This window comes from Bufo gargarizans, chromosome 5 (assembly GCF_014858855.1).
Source record: "Bufo gargarizans isolate SCDJY-AF-19 chromosome 5, ASM1485885v1, whole genome shotgun sequence".
NCBI lineage: Eukaryota > Metazoa > Chordata > Amphibia > Anura > Bufonidae > Bufo > Bufo gargarizans.
The window spans coordinates 468,292,852-468,313,473 of record NC_058084.1 but is presented as its reverse complement, the minus strand read 5'-3'; the positions used below and the strand labels follow the sequence as shown (position 1 = coordinate 468,313,473).

At 42.5% G+C, this 20,622-nt stretch overlaps 1 protein-coding gene across 1 annotated transcript in view; it reads right to left on the bottom strand.

Annotated features, from left to right (window-relative positions):
- Positions 1–8,768: 8,768 nt before the first annotated feature.
- Positions 8,769–20,622, bottom strand: part of LOC122939523 (zinc finger protein 567-like) — a 49,136-nt gene continuing 37,282 nt past the window's right edge. The window contains exon 2 of the mRNA XM_044295592.1: positions 8,769–12,421. Coding sequence (XP_044151527.1) covers positions 11,568–12,421 — 854 coding nt within the window. The 3' untranslated portion in view covers positions 8,769–11,567. The remainder of the gene's footprint in view (positions 12,422–20,622) is intronic.

Sequence of the window (20,622 nt, the reverse complement as noted above, 5' to 3'; positions counted from 1 at the left end):
ACTGTATTCCCATGCACCCCTTCCACCACAAACAAGGGTATATGGTTGAATCTTCCTTTTCTCATCCTCCTCTTCAATCATATCAACATGCTTATTCGTCGCATATATGACCTTCGCATATAATTTTTTAGATGGTAAGCTCACCAGCAGGCCCTCACCTACAATATTTTACAGGGTCAGCTCACCAGCAGGCCCTCGCATATAATTTTTTAGAGGGTCAGCTCACCAGCAGGCCCGCACCTACAATCTTTTACAGGGTCAGCTCACCAGCAGGCCCTCACCTACAATCTTTTACAGGGTCAGCTCACCAGCAGGCCCTCACCTACAATGTTTTATAGGGTCAGCTCAGCTGTAGGCCCTCGCATATAATTTTTTAGAGGGTCAGCTCACCAGCAGGCCCGCACCTAAAATCTTTTCCAGGGTCAGCTCACCAGCAGGCCTTAACCTAAAATCTTTTACAGGGTCCGGTCTCCAGCAGACCCTCGCATATAATTTTTTACAGGGTCAGCTCACCAGCAGGCCCTCACCTACAATCTTTTACAGGGTCAGCTCACCAGCAGGCCCTCGCATATAATGTTTTAGAGGGTCAGCTCACCTACAGGCCATCACCTACAACCTTTTACATGGTCAGCTCACCTGCAGACCCTCACCTACAATCTTTTACAGGGTCAGTTCACCTGCAGGCCCTCACCTACAATCTTTTACATGGTCAGCTCACCTGCAGGCCCTCGCATATGTTTTACAGGGTCAGCTCACCAGCATACCCTCACCTACAACCTTTTAGATGGTCAGCTCACCAGCAATCTTTTACAGGGTCAGCTCACCTGCAGGCCCTCGCATATAGTTTTTTAGAGGGTCAGCTGACCAGCAGGCCCTTTCCTACAATCTTTTACAGGGTCAGCTCACCTGCAGGCCCTGGCATATAATTTTTTAGAGGGTCATCTCAACAGCAGGCCCTCACCTACAAGTCCAGTCTTACTATACAAGAGTCTGGTCAACACAATCCTCACCACCGGGGGTCGCGTAACTAGTTATCACGGAGGAGTCTCGTTCGTTATCAGAATTAACCAGACAAATCGCTCCAACAACTAAGAACGTCCATGCACCACCTCCCAAAGAATCGAGAAAGAGCTATCAATCTGTCAATCCTTTCCGCGTCCGGGTGAGGTTTCCCATGTTGAGTAAAATTAAGCCGCAGGCTCCACTCCTGGTGGTGCCCTTCCGTCAATTCCTTTTAAGTTCCAGCTTTGCAACCATACTCTTTGGTTTCCCGGAAGCTCCTCGGCGGGTCATGGAAATAACACTACGACGGTATCTGATCGTCTTTGAACATCCGGCTTTCGTTTTTGATTAATGAAAACATTCTTGGCAAATGCTTTAGCTTTGGTTCGTCTTGCGCCGGTCCAAGAATTTCACCTCTGGCGGCGCAATACGGATGCCCCCGACCATTCCTCTTAATCATGGCCCCTGTTCCGAAAACCAACAAAATAGAACCATAGTCCTATTCCATTATTCCTAGCTGAAGTATTCATGCGACCCGTAAATACTTTGAACACTGTAAATTTTTTCAATGGTCAGCTAAGCAGCAGGCACTCTCCCATAATTTTTTAAATGGTCAGCTCAGCAGCAGGCTTTCAACCATAATGTTTTCGATGGTCAGATCAGCAGCAGACCCTCACCCATAATGTTTTAGAGGGTCAGCTCAGCAGCAGGCCCTCGCCCCTAATGTTTTAGATGTTCAGATCAGCAGGCCCTTGATCAAAATGTTTTAAAGGGTCACCAGCAGGCCATCAATCATAATTTTTCAAGGGTGTGTATGATAGTAACATAGTATATAAGGCAGAAAAAAGACATTTGTCCATCCAGTTCAGCCTGTTATTCTGCAAGTTGATGCAGAGGAAGGAAAAAAATAAATAAAAAAGGAGGTAGAAGCCAATTTTCTCCACTTAAGGGCAAAAAAGAAAAAATCCTTTCTCACTCCATTCAGGCAATCAGATAACTCCCTGGATCAGCGACCCCTCTCTAGTAGCTATAGCCTGTAATATTATTACACTTCAGAAATACATCCAGGCTCCTCCTGAATTCCTTTATTGTACTCACCATCACCACCTCCTCAGGCAGAGAGCTCCATAGTCTCACTGCTCTTACATCGAGGCGCAGAGGATGTCCCCTTGTCACAGTCCTGGGGAGAAATAGATGATGGGAGTGATCTCTGTACTGACCCCTGATATATTTATACATAGTAATTAGATATCCCCTCAGTCGTCTTTTCTCTAAAGTGAATAACCCTAATTTTGATAATCTTTCAGGGTACTTCAATTCCCTCGTTCCTCTAATTACTTTAGTTGCCCTCCTCTGTACCCTCTCTAGCTCTGCTATGTCTGCCTTGTTCACAGGAGCCCAGAATGTGTGGTCTGACCAGTGATTTGTATAGTGGTAGGACTATGTTCTCATCACCGGCGTCTATGCCCCTTTTGATTCAACCCATTATCTTATTGGCCTTGGCAGCAGCTGCCTGACACTGGTTTTTACAGCTTAGTTTGCTGTTCACTAAAATTCCTATGTCCTTTTCCATGTCAGTGTTACCCAGTGTTTACCGTTTAGTATGTACTGGTGACTTGCATTATTCCTTCCCATGTGCATAACCTTACATTTGTCAGTGTTAAACCTCATCTGCCACTTCTCTGCCCAAGCCTCCAATCTATCCAGATCCATCTGCAGCGGTATACTGTCCTCTGTAGTATATATACAGTATACTGTCCTCTGTAGTATATATACAGTATACTGTCCTCTGTAGTATATATACAGTATACTGTCCTCTGTAGTATATATACACATTATACTGTCCTCTGTAGTATATATACAGTATACTGTCCTCTGTAGTATATATACAGTATACTGTCCTCTGTAGTATATACACAGTATACTGTCCTCTGTAGTATATGTACAGTATACTGTCCTCTGTAGTATATATACACAGTATACTGTCCTCTGTAGTATATATATACTGTGTACTGTCCTCTGTAGTATATATACAGTATACTGTCCTCTGTAGTATATACACAGTATACTGTCCTCTGTAGTATATATACACAGTATACTGTCCTCTGTAGTATATATACAGTATACTGTCCTCTTCCGTGTTAATTACTTTACACAGTTTAGTGTAATCTGCAAAAATTGATATTTTACTGTGCAAGCCTTCTCCAAGATCATTAATAAATATATTGAAGAGAATAGGGCCCAGCACTGACCCCTGAGGTACCCCACTAGTGACAGTGACACCTCCAGTACTGACCCCTGAGGTACCCCACTAGTGACAGTGACCCCTCCAGTACTGACCCCTGAGGTACCCCACTAGTGACAGTGACCCAATCTGAGTGTGTACCGTTAATAACCACCCTCTGTTTTCTATCCCTCAGCCAGTTACTTACCCGCATACAGACGTTTTCTCCCAGTCCGATCATTCTCATTTTATATACTAAACTTTTATGTGGTACAGTGTCAAATGCTTTGGAGAAGTCCAGATATACAACATCCATTGATTCGCCGCTGTCACGTCTAGAACTTACCTCCTCATAGAAACTGATTAAATTAGTTTGACATGACCGATCCCTCATGAAGCCATGCCGATATGGCGTTATTTGCTTATTTTCATTGACGTACTCCAAGATAGCATCTCTTAGAAAACCTTCAAACAGTTTACCCACAACTGATGTTAAACTTACCGGCCTATAGTTTCCGGACTCTGTTTTTGGACCCTTTTTGAATATTGGCACCCCATTTGCAATGCGCCAATCCTGTGGAACACTCCCTGTCAGTATAGAGTCCTTAAATATCAGAAATAAGGGTCTGGCTATGACATTACTTAATTCTCTTAGGAGACTGGGGTATATGCCATCTGGTCCTGGCGATTTGTCGCACACCCCTGCATCCAAAGAGAATTAAGTAATGTCATAGCCAGATGCCCACCTTTATGTGTAACAAAGGGTGTATTGGAGTGCCGATTCTTTGTAATTTTTGGCAGCCCTTTCACTTAGTGCATCGGCTTTATGAGTGTAGGAGTCCCACTACAAAAATTTGTACCACAATGTGAATGAGGCCCTCGTCATTGTGATATACAGGTTGTATCAGAGCGCCTCTTCCTTGTAATTTTTGGTAGCACTTGCACTTTATATACAAGTAAATATATAGGAAAGAATGTTTCCTAACAATTTTTCCTCTAAAATCGATTTTATCTTTGGTTTGCGAGTATTATTGTCAATGTGTAAAAATGGCGTACTACTGGGACAACATTGTTCCCAGCAGCGACCTGGGAGTCCAAGATGCATCCAGACATCCTCCCCATGCTGTTCCAGAACCATTTCTATGTTGTTTCCATCAATTTCTGACCTTTTACTATGAACCAGACACCCTCCCCTCTTCAGAGCAGGGGGTGCCTGGTTTAATGCTCGGGTTCTCCCAGACTTCCCGATGTGTTCGGCTAGAGAACCCCAGCACTTTGGTGCTCGATCACCACTAGTCATCAGTAGTAAGTAATAAAATCTTGGAAAACCCCTTTAAAAGGCCATGTACACCTTTGGAGGCAATTTTTGTTGATTGCATTTTACTCATTTTAGGCTAAAACTCATATGTTTGGCCTTTATTAAAAATATTGAGCTGTTGTGTGACAAAGGGTTAACTGGTTTTCTAACTGTGTGACTGGTACTTTCACTTTCCCTTTGTGCCCTCATCTAATAACGCTCATCTCTAAACGACAGAGGTCATAAACACTTATTTAAGCCACAATCTTATCAAAAAGATAAGAGCTGCTCTATAATGGGTGTTTATAAGGTCAGAGAGCAGAGATAAGGAGTCCTTCAGCTCCCCAAGTGACGGAAAACACAGAAAATCCATTGGCTGCTTCTAGAGGATCTCAGCCCTGTACAGAAAAAAAGACTCCATATTTTTAATAAAGACCAATTGAAAAAATGATTTTTAGCTCAAAATAAGTACAATGCAATAATAAAAGAAATTGCCCTTAACCACCTCCCGACCGCCTAACGCACCGATGCGTCCGGGAGGTGGTTGATTTACTCCTCCTGGACGCATCATCTCGCGATACCTGAGATTTCCTGTGAACGCGCGCACGCAGGCGCGCGCGCTCACAGGAACAGAAGGTAAGCGAGTGGATCTCCAGCCTGCCAGCGGCGATCGCTCGCTGGCAGGCTGGAGATGTGATTTTTTTTAACCCCTAACAGGTATATTAGATGCTGTTTTGATAACAGCGTCTAATATACCTGCTACCTGGTCCTCTGGTGGTCCCTTTTGTTTGGATCGACCACACTACACTACACTACACTACACCCCCCCCGTCACTTATTAACCCCTTATGAACCCCTGATCACCCCATATAAACTCCCTGATCACCCCCCTGTCATTGATCACCCCCCTGTAAGGCTCCATTCAGACGTCCGTATGATTTTTACGGATCCATGGATAGGATCCGCAAAACACATGCGGACGTCTGAATGGAGCCTTACAGGGGGGTGATCAATGACAGAGGGGGTGATCACCCATATACACTCCCTGATCACACCCTGTCATTGATCACCCCCCTGTAAGGCTCCATTCAGACGTCCGCATGTGTTTTGCGGATCCGATCCATGTATCCATGGATCCGTAAAAATCATACGGACGTCTGAATGGAGCCTTACCAGGGGGGGTGATCAGTGACAGGGGGGTGATCAGTGACAGGGGGGTGATCAGGGAGTCTATATGGGTGATCACCCCCCTGTCATTGATCACCCCCCTGTAAGGCTCCATTCAGACATTTTTTTGGCCCAAGTTAGCGGAAATATATATTTTTTTTGTTAGTTTTTTCTTACTAAGTCTCATATTCCACTAACTTGTGTCAAAAAATAAAATCTCACATGCACTCACCATACCCCTCACGGAATCCAAATGCGTAAACATTTTTAGACATTTATATTCCAGACTTCTTCTCACGCTTTAGGGCCCCTAAAAAGCCAGGGCAGTATAAATACCCCACATGTGACCCCATTTCGGAAAGAAGACACCCCAAGGTATTCCGTGAGGGGCATATTGAGTCCATGAAAGATTGAAATTTTTGTCCTAAGTTAGCGGAAAGTGAGACTTTGTGAGAAAAAAAAAATATTTCCGCTGACTTATGCAAAAAAATAAAACTTCTATGAACTCGCCAGGCCCCTCATTGAATACCTTGGGGTGTCTTCTTTCCAAAGTGGGGTCACATGTGGGGTATTTATACTGCCCTGGCTTTTTAGGGGCCCGAAAGTGTGAGAAGAAGTCTGGGATCCAAATGTCTAAAAATGCCCTCCTAAAAGGAATTTGGGCCCCTTTGCGCATCTAGGCTGCAAAAAAGTGTCACACATGTGGTATCGCCGTACTCAGGAGAAGTTGGGGAATGTGTTTTGGGGTGTCATTTTACATAGTGCACCTTTCGGATTTCACCGGCCATTTTTTACACATTTTGATTGCAAAGTACTTCTCACACATTTGGGCCCCTAAATTGCCAGGGCAGTATAACTACCCCACAAGTGACCCCATTTTGGAAAGAAGACACCCCAAGGTATTCCGTGAGGGGCATGGCGAGTTCCTAGAATTTTTTATTTTTTGTCGCAAGTTAGTGGAATATGAGACTTTGTAAGAAAAAAAAATAATTTAAATAAAAATCATCATCATTTTCCGCTAACTTGTGACAAAAAATAAAAAGTTCTATGAACTCACTATGCCCATCAGCGAATACCTTAGGGTGTCTACTTTCCGAAATGGGGTCATTTGTGGGGTTTTTCTACTGTTTGGGCATTGTAGAACCTCAGGAAACATGACAGGTGCTCAGAAAGTCAGAGCTGCTTCAAAAAGCGGAAATTCACATTTTTGTACCATAGTTTGTAAACGCTATAACTTTTACCCAAACCATATTTTTTTTGCCCAAACATTTTTTTTTTATCAAAGACATGTAGAACAATAAATTTAGCGAAAAATTTATATATGGATGTCGTTTTTTTTGCAAAATTTTACAGCTGAAAGTGAAAAATGTCATTTTTTTGCAAAAAAATCGTTAAATTTTGATTAATAACAAAAAAAGTAAAAATGTCAGCAGCAATGAAATACCACCAAATGAAAGCTCCATTAGTGAGAAGAAAAGGAGGTAAAATTCATTTGGGTGGTAAGTTGCATGACTGAGCGATAAACGGTGAAAGTAGTGTAGTGCCGAAGTGTAAAAAGTGCTCTGGTCATGAAGGGGGTTTTAGCTAGCGGGGCTGAAGTGGTTAAAGGGCTTCTGTCACCCCACTAAACATTTTTATTTTTTTTGGTGTAGTTATAATCCTTATACTGCGATTTATCCATACATAATGTGATTAATCATTTTGGTTCAGTAGATTTTGCTAAAAACGTACTTTTATAATATGTAAATTACCTGTCTACCAGCAAGTAGGGCGGCTACTTGCTGGTAGCAGCCGCATCCTCCGATCCTAATGACGCCCCCTCCGCATGTTGATTGACAGGGCCATGGAACGGGATCGTTCTCTGCTGGCCCTGTTTGCATTCAAAATCTGGTGCCTGCGCCGTACCCGTCTTCAATCGGCGCAGGCGCACTGAGAGGCGGAGGTCGCTCGCTCGGCCGCTCCATCCTCAATGCGCCTGCGCCGGGTGTAGATGTGACGTCATCGGCGCATTGAGGATGTAGCGGCCGAGCGAGCGACCTCCGCCTCTCAGTGCGCCTGCGCCGATTGAAGACGGGTACGGCGCAGGCGCCAGATTTTTAATGCAAACAGGGCCAGCAGAGAACAATCCTGTTCCATGGCCCTGTCAATCAACATGCGGAGGGGGCGTCATTAGGATAGGAGGATGCGGCTGCTACCAGCAAGTAGCCGCCCTACTTGCTGGTAGACAGGTAATTTACATATTATAAAAGTACGTTTTTAGCAAAATCTACTGAACCAAAATGATTAATCACATTAAAAACTGAAACAAAAAACTACACAAAAAAAAAACAAAAAAACTGTTTAGTGGGGTGACAGAAGCCCTTTAAAGGTTTAAGGATAAGAAATTTATCAAACATTTGATAAATGTGGCATAAACTACGTCAAAACTGACTTCAAATATTCCCCTTGTGATAAATTGCCCCAAGGCATTTTATATAAACCATTCAAAAATGCTGAAACATAAAAGTGTGTAAATGAGGCCTTAAAGGGGTTGTCTGCTTTTTACTATCGATGGCTCCCGACACCCCCAGCCGATCGTCTGTTTGTAGTATTCACTTGGGGACTCCATACCTGTAATTACACCTTCTCACCACTGCAACTGCTGTGGCGAGGAGATAAACAGAGCCGATCTCTTCAAACAGCTGATCGACGGAGGTGCTGAGAGTCGGACCTCCGCCGATCTCATATGGATGACCTATCCTGAGGATAGGTCATTAATAGTAAGAAGTGGACAACCCCTTTAAAAGGATATTCCAGATTTTTATATTTACGCCCTATCTTGGCGATCAGTATCGGATTGGTGAGGGTCACCAAACTGCACCCCTACAGATTAGCGGTTTAATTGTAGCTCTGGGGCCAGAATGGGAGAATGTCCACTACACAATGGATGGCGCTGTGCAGTAACGGCACTGGAGCTACTCAGAAAAGTGAGAGACCCCCACCTATCAGACAATCCTGGGCCATCCCTGTTCTGCCGACGCTGCTTGCTGTGCGCCTTTCTTTGGAGGACTCACACCATCATGTACAGGACACAATGTATAAGAAATATGGCTTTATTATGTTTTTCGTGAGACGCGCACGTTCCTCTGTCTCAGATTCGGGCACAAACTAAGCTTGATAAGAAACCATCAAACTGCTGTCCAGGTCTCCTGACAAAAAGTGAAACTCCGGGCACATTAGTAACATGGAGCTACCAGGGTCATGCAATATAAGCGGACCACTAATTCTTTTACTGGGACCCCTTAAATGCAAGCATCTGAACTGCGGGGTTCACACTGCAGGACAAAACTGCCGCTGCTCGTTACTGGGCTGTGAAGCAGAAGTGGCCACCTATCGCTGTGTACCTATTGGCTGGGGCTGCAGCTCGCAGGCTTCCTGTTCTACCCACCATCCCCCATCATACTGGTGAGCGTTCTCCATTCTGGATAATTCCCCACACACATCATACTGGTGAGCGTTCTCCATTCTGGATAATTCCCCCCAGACATCATACAGGTGAGCGCTCTCCGCTCTGGATAATCCCCCCCACACATCATACAGGTGAGCGGAATTCCCCTGCACATTATACTGGTGAGCGGTCTCCTCTCTGGATAATTCCCCTACACATCATACTGGTGAGCGCTCTCCGCTCTGGATAATTCCTCTGCACATCATACTGGTGAGCGGTCTCCGCTCTGGATAATTCCCCAGCACATCATACTAGTGAGCGCTTACCGCTCTGGATAATCCCCCCACACATCATACTGGTGAGCGCTCACCGCTCTGGATAATTCCCCAGCACATCATACTGGTGAGCGCTCTCCGCTCTGGATAATCCCCCCCATACATCATACTGGTGAGCGCTCTCCGCTCTGGATAATTCCAAAACATTATACAGGTGACCGCTATGCTCTCTGGATAATTCCCCCAAAACATCATACAGGTGACCGCTATGCTCTCTGGATAATTCCCCCAAAACATCATACAGGTGACCGCTATGCTCTCTGGATAATTCCCACGAAACATCATACTGGTGAGCATAATTCCCCAGCACATCATACTGGTGAGCGGTCTCCACTCTGGATAATTCCCCAGCACATCATACTGGTGAGCGGTCTCCGCTCTGGATAATTCCCCAGCACATCATACTGGCGAGCGGTCTCCGCTCTGGATAATTCCCCAGCACATCATACTGGTGAGCGGTCCCCGCTCTGGACAATTCCCCTGCACATTATACTGGTGAGCGGTCTCCGTTCTGGATAATTCCCCAGCACATCATACTGGTGAGCGCTCTCCGCTCTGGATAATTCCCCAGCACACCATACTGGGGAGCGCTCACCGCTCTGGATAATTCCCCAGCACATCATACTGGGGAGCGGTCTCCGCTCTGGATAATTCCCCAGCACATCATACTGGTGAGCGCTCTCCGCTCTGGATAATTCCCCAGCACACCATACTGGGGAGCGCTCACCGCTCTAGATAATTCCCCAGCACATCATACTGGGGAGCGGTCTCCGCTCTGGATAATTCCCCAGCACATTTCTGGTGTAAATACAGAAGGAAGCCACTACTATGGATCTCTCAATACTCTGTACAGGGGGAGGGCAGAGAAGGAAGGTGCTGTTTCAGCCAATAGATGCAAAGCAGGAAGTGATGTCAGAAGGGGGTGTGGTTTCTACAAATTCTGTACAGCCCAATAACCCGCCTGCAGCGGTAGTTTTTATTGCTTATTTTGACCCATACTGTATAGAGCCCCTCAGAGAGTTAGATATTAGAGACCAGTGTGAAATAGTAAGTGACCCTGGTAAGTGACATGAAGATCTGCCCAGTGTTTCACGTTAGTCATGAATGCTGAGCCGAGTGACTGGGAGGGGGGGATGGGAACTACTACAACGCCATCTAGAGCTAATGAAGTCAAGTATTTCACAATTCGGTCGGCTTTCCCATCTGAATATTTTACACTGCAGGCTGATGGACGTTGACATGACGGGACTACTGCCAAGTTCCTGGTAGGATGCTGCCAATCCATTTCATATTACTCAGGTCTCCAGTTTAAAAGGGGATCTCACCATGTATTAGAAGAGCCCCCCAACAATAGGCTGAGCAGGGGTCCTGCTGCTACGCAATTCTCCGGTAGTAACACCCCAAGTGGAATGAAGAAACATACAGTTCTCACGACATTCAATAGCCTGTCCCTGTAATAAACGCGAGGAAGATGAGCCACGCTCCTCCGGCTAAAAGCTGGAGATCCAGAATCGGACTCCCCACATATCTAACAGGGTACTGAAAAAGGGTTTTGTAAACCAGACACCAGCTTAAAGCTGAATGCACACAATCAGGATTGCGTGCGGCTTTTCCACGCAAATATGCGTGCGGAGAATCCGCACCGTAGGTCATGTGCATAGTATTCTATGAGAATTTGAAATTCTCAATGTACACGATGCAGATTTTTTTCCGCGTGGATTTTAAAAGCATGTCAATTTTTTTTTTTTCCTAACCGGATTTTCTCCATTCACTTGGACTGACCGCACGGATTTGCCTGCGGTTTTCAGTGGGGATTCTCCGCACATGAATCCTTAGGGGCACCCTGTCCCTTCGCTGGGGGCAGACAGTGCTGTGCACCGCCGCTAATCAGATCCGCGGAGAACGTCTACTTCTTGTAGGCCATGCCGTGACCCATAAACCTAAGGTGCAGCTCCACTGCACATGGCTGTAAACTCCGTCCGTCCAAAAACACCACAAAGCAGTTCGGCCTGTGTCATGTCGCTCCAATGACGCTGACTCTACCAACAAGCATGCATGGACACAGGGTAAGGCGAAAAGGTCACGTGTCCCTAGCGCCAACTGGGCAGTAGCCCCTCACTGTCTATGAGTTTTCAGCCTCAGCATGTTGTGCAGATTGTGAACTCGGATGTGCGCCAGGAGAGTCTGTTTCTTATTGAAGCTCCTCTCGCACTGGCTGCACGGATAGGGTTTGTCGACGGAGTGTGCGGCCTGGTGGGCCTCCAACTGGGATTTCAGGTAGTAGCTCTCGCTGCACTGGTTGCACTTGTAGGGTCGGTTGCCTGTGTGCACCCCCTCGTGAGTGGCGAGCAGGGACTCAGCGTTGAAGCTCTTCTCGCAGTGCCGACACTTGTATGGCTTGGGCTTTAGATGGCTTTGCTCGTGCGCCAGAAGGCTGCTATGGCTGGGGAAGGCGCTGCTACACTCGCTGCACTCGTGAGGGGTCTCTTCCTCGTGTGTCTTCTTGTGAGTCAAGAAAAGTGTCTGGTCGTTAAAGTTTTTGTCGCATTGGTCACACTGGTAAGGTTTGCGTTCCTTGTGCTTGCTGCTGTGCGCGGCAAGCAGCGACGCCTTGGCGAAACTCTCGTCACACAGCGGACAAGGGTAGGGCAGCTTGCCGGTGTGGATTCGGTGATGGGCTTCCAGGATGGACTGGCTGTTGAACCTTTTCTCACAGAAATTACATTTCAGCGGCTTCTGCTTCTCAGCTTCCTCGTTTGCCCTATTGGATTTAGACCTCGCCGTTTTCGAGGCCGACTTTCTCTTTACCTTCCTGGCTTTCCTCTTGTTACGTGCGCTCTCTCTCGAGACCGTTTTCTTCCTTCTGCTTGATTTCAGAAGAGCGCCTCTCGGAAGCCGGCGGAAGAATATTCTCTGCACCCCGCGCAGGAGGATCGAGAATTTCTCCGTCTGCGCACGAGTAACTCTGACTTGTGATTAAAGGTCTTGTCACAGAGGTTCCGCTTATCGGGCTCGTCTCCGCCGTGGACCCTGAGGTGAGTTTTCAGAGCCGAGCTGTATTGGAAACATTTCCCGCACTGCGGGCAACACGTTTTTTTTACGCTTTTTCGTGTTTTCTGGAGAAGAGATGGGGTTGACCTGGTTCTTTGTCTGGTGGAGGTCTTTCTAGTTCTGGGTCTCCTCATCCTTCTGACGGGGGATTTTCCTAGATTTCTGGGCTTTGTGGGTAACTTAGGATGAGTCTCCCGTGACATAACAGCTCGGGTCTTCATGAAGTGACCGTCTGCAGACCTCTTCTCGCTAGGACAAAGAGAAAAAGGAATAGTCAGATTCCAAGGTAACAATCCCGTGACGACACCCTAATATCTTCTAATCATCCGCTACGAGGTCATAACCAACATAGCTGACATTACAGCCGTGGCGGGGGAGTTCAGACATTCACGGCACGTTACGCGTTACATCACAGGAAGATGGTAAATATGTGCAAATGGTAACAGCCAGGATAGCCCTAATTCAGACAACACAGCCGACCTACAGATGCCTAAAGGAGGACCACGTCACAGAGAGTGAAGGATCGGACCTGAAACACCCCCAGCGGAAGAGTGCCTTCTGAGGAGTGATAAACACACCACCACCAGAGGGCGCTGCACTCATTCTGGATGGGTACAGGTCTGCAATTATTCTAGGGTGCACTACTGTTTGAGGACAGCTGCATATTCCTGTATTATTATGTCGGGGGGGGGGGGGGGGCACTATATGAGGACGCAGTTTTTTTTTTATTGCCCCTCTAGGGTGCAGTATTATTTAAAGGGGTTGTCTGACCTCAGCAAATGGCATTTATCATGTAGTCCAGGGGGTCAGCAACCTTCGGCACTCCACCTGTTGTGAAACTACAATTCCCAGCAGGCTCCATTCATTTCTATGGGAGTTCTGAACACAGCATTGATAGTATGCACGCTGGGAGTTGTAGTTTCACAACAGCTGGCGTGCCGGAGGTTGCCTACCCCTGATGTAGTTAATACAAACCACTTACTAATATACTGTTATTATACATATTGCTCCCTTTGCTGGATGGATTCATTTTTCCATCACACTGCTCGTTTCCATGGTTACGACCACCCTGTAATCCATCAGCAGTGGTCGTGCTTGTACGCTATAGGAAAAAAGAACCAACCTTACTAGTGGCCCAGATCCGGGGGGGGGGGGGGGGGGGGGGGGGAATTGCACATAGGCCAGCACGACCACCGCTGCTGATGGATTGCAGGGTGGTCGTAACCATGGAAACAAGCAGCATATAATGTAATGGAAAAATGAATCCGGCCAGCAAAAGAAGCAATATGGAGAATCACAATACATTAGTGAGTGCCTGGTAACTAAAAATCCCATTTGCAGCTGTCAGACACCCCCTTTAAGGGGTACTACATTGGGGGGGGAGAGATTTTTGCATTACATCCCCCCCATCCCCCATGAGCACATTTGGAGGGGCTGCCCTATGCCCGGGCTGCGAAGCTACAGGGCAGCAACCCCAACCTACCCCCTGCTGCTGCTGCCACATCCAGCCTCCAGCTGCTGCCCCCTCAGTACCACCCCCACTGGCTGTCAGGGCCCTGCTGACAGCTTCCTATATAGGCGCTAGGAGCGAGTACTACGGAATGATAAGCCGCCCGCGGAACACCGACGTCAACTTCAAAAGCGCCCCGTCCTGTCACCCACCGGCCGGGAGGCGTCCTCCGGTCCGAGGATGAGGAGAAAACCAGCAGAGAAGACGGAGACAGAGAAGTACCGGACGTGACGACACGGAGGGACGTACCCTGCGGCATGACGTCACCCTGAGCCCCGCCCTCCGCAGCTCTGTGTGTGAGGAGACTGAGGCGGCGGCCCCGCGCCTCACACTGGAGGGAAGAGACTGGAGTCACCATGAGAGGGCAGCTCGTGATAATAATACCGTGATAGGGCCAGAAAACAGTGTGAGAGGAGAACAACTCCCGAGATGGCACAGTGTCACAATATAACAGTCATTATGTCACTATAATAGTACAGCGGTCACCTGTTATATCATAATAGTGTTATAATAATACACCGGTCACCTGTTATATCATAATAGTGTTATAATAATACACCGGTCACCTGTTATAAAATAATAGTGTTATAATAATACAGCGGTCACCTGTCATATCATAATAGTGTTATAATAATACAGCGGTCACCTGTTATATCATAATAGTGTTATAATAATACACCGGTCACCTGTCATATCATAATAGTGTTATAATAATACACCGGTCACCTGTTATAAAATAATAGTGTTATAATAATACAGCGGTCACCTGTCATATCATAATAGTGTTATAATAATACAGCGGTCACCTGTCATATCATAATAGTGTTATAATAATACACCGGTCACCTGTCATATCATAATAGTGTTATAATAATACAGCGGTCACCCGTTATATCATAATAGTGTTATAATAATACACCGGTCACCCGTTATATCATAATAGTGTTATAATAATACACCGGTCACCTGTTATATCATAATAGTGTTATAATAATACACCGGTCACCTGTCATATCATAATAGTGTTATAATAATACAGCGGTCACCTGTTATAAAATAATAGTGTTATAATAATACACTGGTCACCTGTTATATCATAATAGTGTTATAATAATACACCGGTCACCTGTTATAAAATAATAGTGTTATAATAATACAGCGGTCACCTGTCATATCATAATAGTGTTATAATAATACACCGGTCACCTGTCATATCATAATAGTGTTATAATAATACACCGGTCACCTGTTATAAAATAATAGTGTTATAATAATACAGCGGTCACCTGTCATATCATAATAGTGTTATAATAATACACCGGTCACCTGTCATATCATAATAGTGTTATAATAATACAGCGGTCACCCGTTATATCATAATAGTGTTATAATAATACACCGGTCACCCGTTATATCATAATAGTGTTATAATAATACACCGGTCACCTGTTATATCATAATAGTGTTATAATAATACAGCGGTCACCTGTCATATCATAATAGTGTTATAATAATACACCGGTCACCTGTTATATCATAATAGTGTTATAATAATACACCGGTCACCTGTCATATCATAATAGTGTTATAATAATACAGCGGTCACCTGTCATATCATAATAGTGTTATAATAATACAGCGGTCACCTGTTATATCATAATAGTGTTATAATAATACACCGGTCACCTGTCATATCATAATAGTGTTATAATAATACACCGGTCACCTGTCATATCATAATAGTGTTATAATAGTACACCGGTCACCTGTATATCATAATAGTGTTATAATAATACACCGGTCACCGTTATATCCTAATAGTGTTATAATAATACACCGGTCACCTGTTATATCATAATAGTGTTATAATAATACACCGGTCACCCGTTATATCCTAATAGTGTTATCATAATACACCGGTCACCCGTTATATCATAATAGTGTTATAATAATACACCGGTCACCTGTCATATCATAATAGTGTTATAATAATACACCGGTCACCCGTTATATCATAATAGTGTTATATAATACACCGGTCACCTGGTATATCATAATAGTGTATAATAATACACCGCGTCACCCGTTATATCCTAATAGTGTTATAATAATACACGGTCACCGTTCTATATAATAGTGTTATAATAATACACCGGTCTCCTGTTATATCATAATAGTGTTATAATAATACACGGTCACCCGTTATATCATAATAGTGTTATATACCTTATTATAATACACCGGTCTCCCTGTTATATCATAATAGTGTTATAATAATACACCGGTCTCCTGTTATATCATAATAGTGTTATAATAATACACCGGTCACCTGTCATATCATAATAGTGTTATAATAATACACCGGTCACCCGTTATATCATAATAGTGTTATAATAATACACCGGTCACCTGTTATATCATAATAGTGTTATAATAATACACCGGTCACCCGTTATATCCTAATAGTGTTATAATAATACACCGGTCACCCGTTATATCATAATAGTGTTATAATAATACACCGGTCTCCTGTTATATCATAATAGTGTTATAATAATACACCGGTCACCTGTTATATCATAATAGTGTTATAATAATACACCGGTCACCTGTTATATCATAATAGTGTTATAATAATACACCGGTCACCCGTTATATCCTAATAGTGTTATAATAATACACCGGTCACCCGTTATATCATAATAGTGTTATAATAATACACCGGTCACCTGTTATATCATAATAGTGTTATAATAATACACTGATCACCTGTTATATCATAATAGTGTTATAATAATACACCGATCACCTGTTATATCATAATAGTGTTATAATAATACACCGGTCACCTGTTATATCATAATAGTGTTATAATAATACACCGGTCACCTGTTATATCATAATAGTGTTATAATAATACACCGGTCACCTGTTATATCATAATAGTGTTATAATAATACAGCGGTCACCTGTCATATCATAATAGTGTTATAATAATACACCGGTCTCCTGTCATATCATAATAGTGTTATAATAATACACCGGTCACCTGTTATATCATAATAGTGTTATAATAATACACCGGTCACCTGTTATATCATAATAGTGTTATAATAATACACCGGTCACCTGTCATATCATAATAGTGTTATAATAATACACCGGTCACCTTTTGTATCATAATAGTGTTATAATAATACACCGGTCACCTGTTATATCATAATAGTGTTATAATAATACAGCGGTCACCCGTTATATCATAATAGTGTTATAATAATACAGCGGTCACCTGTTATATCATAATAGTGTTATAATAATACAGCGGTCACCTGTTATATCATAATAGTGTTATAATAATACAGCGGTCACCTGTCATATCATAATAGTGTTATAATAATACACCGGTCACCTGTTATATCATAATAGTGTTATAATAATACACCGGTCACCTGTTATATCATAATAGTGTTATAATAATACACCGGTCACCCGTTATATCATAATAGTGTTATAATAATACAGCGGTCACCTTTTGTATCATAATAGTGTTATAATAATACACCGGTCTCCTGTCATATCATAATAGTGTTATAATAATACACCGGTCACCTGTTATATCATAATAGTGTTATAATAATACACCGGTCTCCTGTCATATCATAATAGTGTTATAATAATACACCGGTCACCTTTTGTATCATAATAGTGTTATAATAATACAGCGGTCACCCGTTATATCATACTAGTGTTATAATAATACACCGGTCTCCTGTCATATCATAATAGTGTTATAATAATACACCGGTCACCTGTTATATCATACTAGTGTTATAATAATACAGCGGTCACCTGTTATATCATAATAGTGTTATAATAGTACACCGGTCACCTGTTATATCATAATAGTGTTATAATAATACACCGGTCACCTGTTATATCATAATAGTGTTATAATAATACAGCAGTCACCTGTTATATCATAATAGTGTTATAATAATACACCGGTCACCTGTCATATCATAATAGTGTTATAATAATACACCGGTCACCTGTTATATCATAATAGTGTTAGAATAATACACCGGTCACCCGTTATATCATAATAGTGTTATAATAATACACCGGTCACCTGTTATATCATAATAGTGTTATAATAGTACACCGGTCACCTGTTATATCATAATAGTGTTATAATAATACACCGGTCACCTGTTATATCATAATAGTGTTATAATAATACAGCAGTCACCTGTTATATCATAATAGTGTTATAATAATACACCGGTCACCTGTCATATCATAATAGTGTTATAATAATACACCGGTCACCTGTTATATCATAATAGTGTTATAATAATACACCGGTCACCCGTTATATCATAATAGTGTTATAATAATACAGCGGTCACCTTTTGTATCATAATAGTGTTATAATAATACACCGGTCACCTGTCATATCATAATAGTGTTATAATAATACACCGGTCACCTGTTATATCATAATAGTGTTATAATAATACACCGGTCACCTGTTATATCATAATAGTGTTATAATAATACACCGGTCACCCGTTATATCATAATAGTGTTATAATAATACAGCGGTCACCTGTTATATCATAATAGTGTTATAATAATACACCGGTCACCTGTTATATCATAATAGTGTTATAATAATACACCGGTCACCCGTTATATCATAATAGTGTTATAATAATACAGCGGTCACCCGTTATATCATACTAGTGTTATAATAATACACCGGTCTCCTGTCATATCATAATAGTGTTATAATAATACACCGGTCACCTGTTATATCATAATAGTGTTATAATAATACACCGGTCACCTTTTGTATCATAATAGTGTTATAATAATACACCGGTCACCTGTCATATCATAATAGTGTTATAATAATACACCGGTCTCCTGTCATATCATAATAGTGTTATAATAATACACCGGTCACCTTTTGTATCATAATAGTGTTATAATAATACAGCGGTCACCCGTTATATCATACTAGTGTTATAATAATACACCGGTCTCCTGTCATATCATAATAGTGTTATAATAATACACCGGTCACCTGTTATATCATACTAGTGTTATAATAATACACCGGTCACCTGTCATATCATAATAGTGTTATAATTATACACCGGTCACCTGTTATATCATACTAGTGTTATAATAATACAGCGGTCACCTGTTATATCATAATAGTGTTATAATAGTACACCGGTCACCTGTTATATCATAATAGTGTTATAATAATACACCGGTCACCTGTTATATCATAATAGTGTTATAATAGTACACCGGTCACCTGTTATATCATAATAGTGTTATAATAATACACCGGTCACCTGTTATATCATAATAGTGTTATAATAATACAGCAGTCACCTGTTATATCATAATAGTGTTATAATAATACAGCGGTCACCTGTTATATCATAATAGTGTTATAATAATACACCGGTCACCCGTTATATCATAATAGTGTTATAATAATACACCGGTCACCTGTTATATCATAATAGTGTTATAATAATACACTGGTCACCTGTTATAAAATAATAGTGTTATAATAATACACCGGTCACCCGTTATATCCTAATAGTGTTATAATAATACACCGGTCACCTGTTATATCATAATAGTGTTATAATAATACACCGGTCACCTGTTATATCATAATAGTGTTATAATAATACAGCGGTCACCCGTTATATCATAATAGTGTTATAATAATACACCGGTCACCTGTTATATCATAATAGTGTTATAATAATACACCGGTCACCCGCTATATCCTAATAGTGTTATAGTAATACAGCGGTCACCTATTATATCCTAATAGTGTTATAATAATACACCGGTCACCTGTCATATCATAATAGTGTTATAATAGTACACCGGTCACCCGTTATATCATAATAGTGTTATAATAATACACCTGGATGCGGTAATTTGTATAGTAGGAAAAGTGGAAATATCCGGCTCCAGAATAGTGGAAAATCGTAGCTTTATTTGCGGTATTAAAATCTTCAACGTACAGGACAAGTTCAGTTACGCGTTTCAGACCATGAACAATTTGCGGTCCTTCCTCACGACACATTGAGCTTCTAAAAGCCTGCACCGTGTAGGCCGTTCACGCACCTGGCCCTGCATCACATGGTCAAAAAACAGCCCACATGGTGCAATCAATACATTTAACCATCTTTAAACCAAAATATCATATAACTATAACAAAAAAGCGCATAGTTAAATAAATACCATACACAGATGTGCAACACATACAAATGCGCTAAAAATAATAGCAAAAAATATGTAAATATGCACATGTACACTTACACATACAATAACTCTCCTAATAATGTACTATAAGGTCATGTCTTTTATTAAGACCCGTTGGTTGTCTCGAATCGAGCTGAAAAATCCAATAAGCTCCACTGTTTAAAGGTCTTCTTCTGTCATCACCCCTCTGACCGGAAAACTCACTCTTTCAATGCTTTGTGCAATCAGACCAGAGGTGTCGCCCCCATGCATGACCGCAAAATGTGCACTGACAGCGCCTATGCTTAGATACATCACCACCTTGAA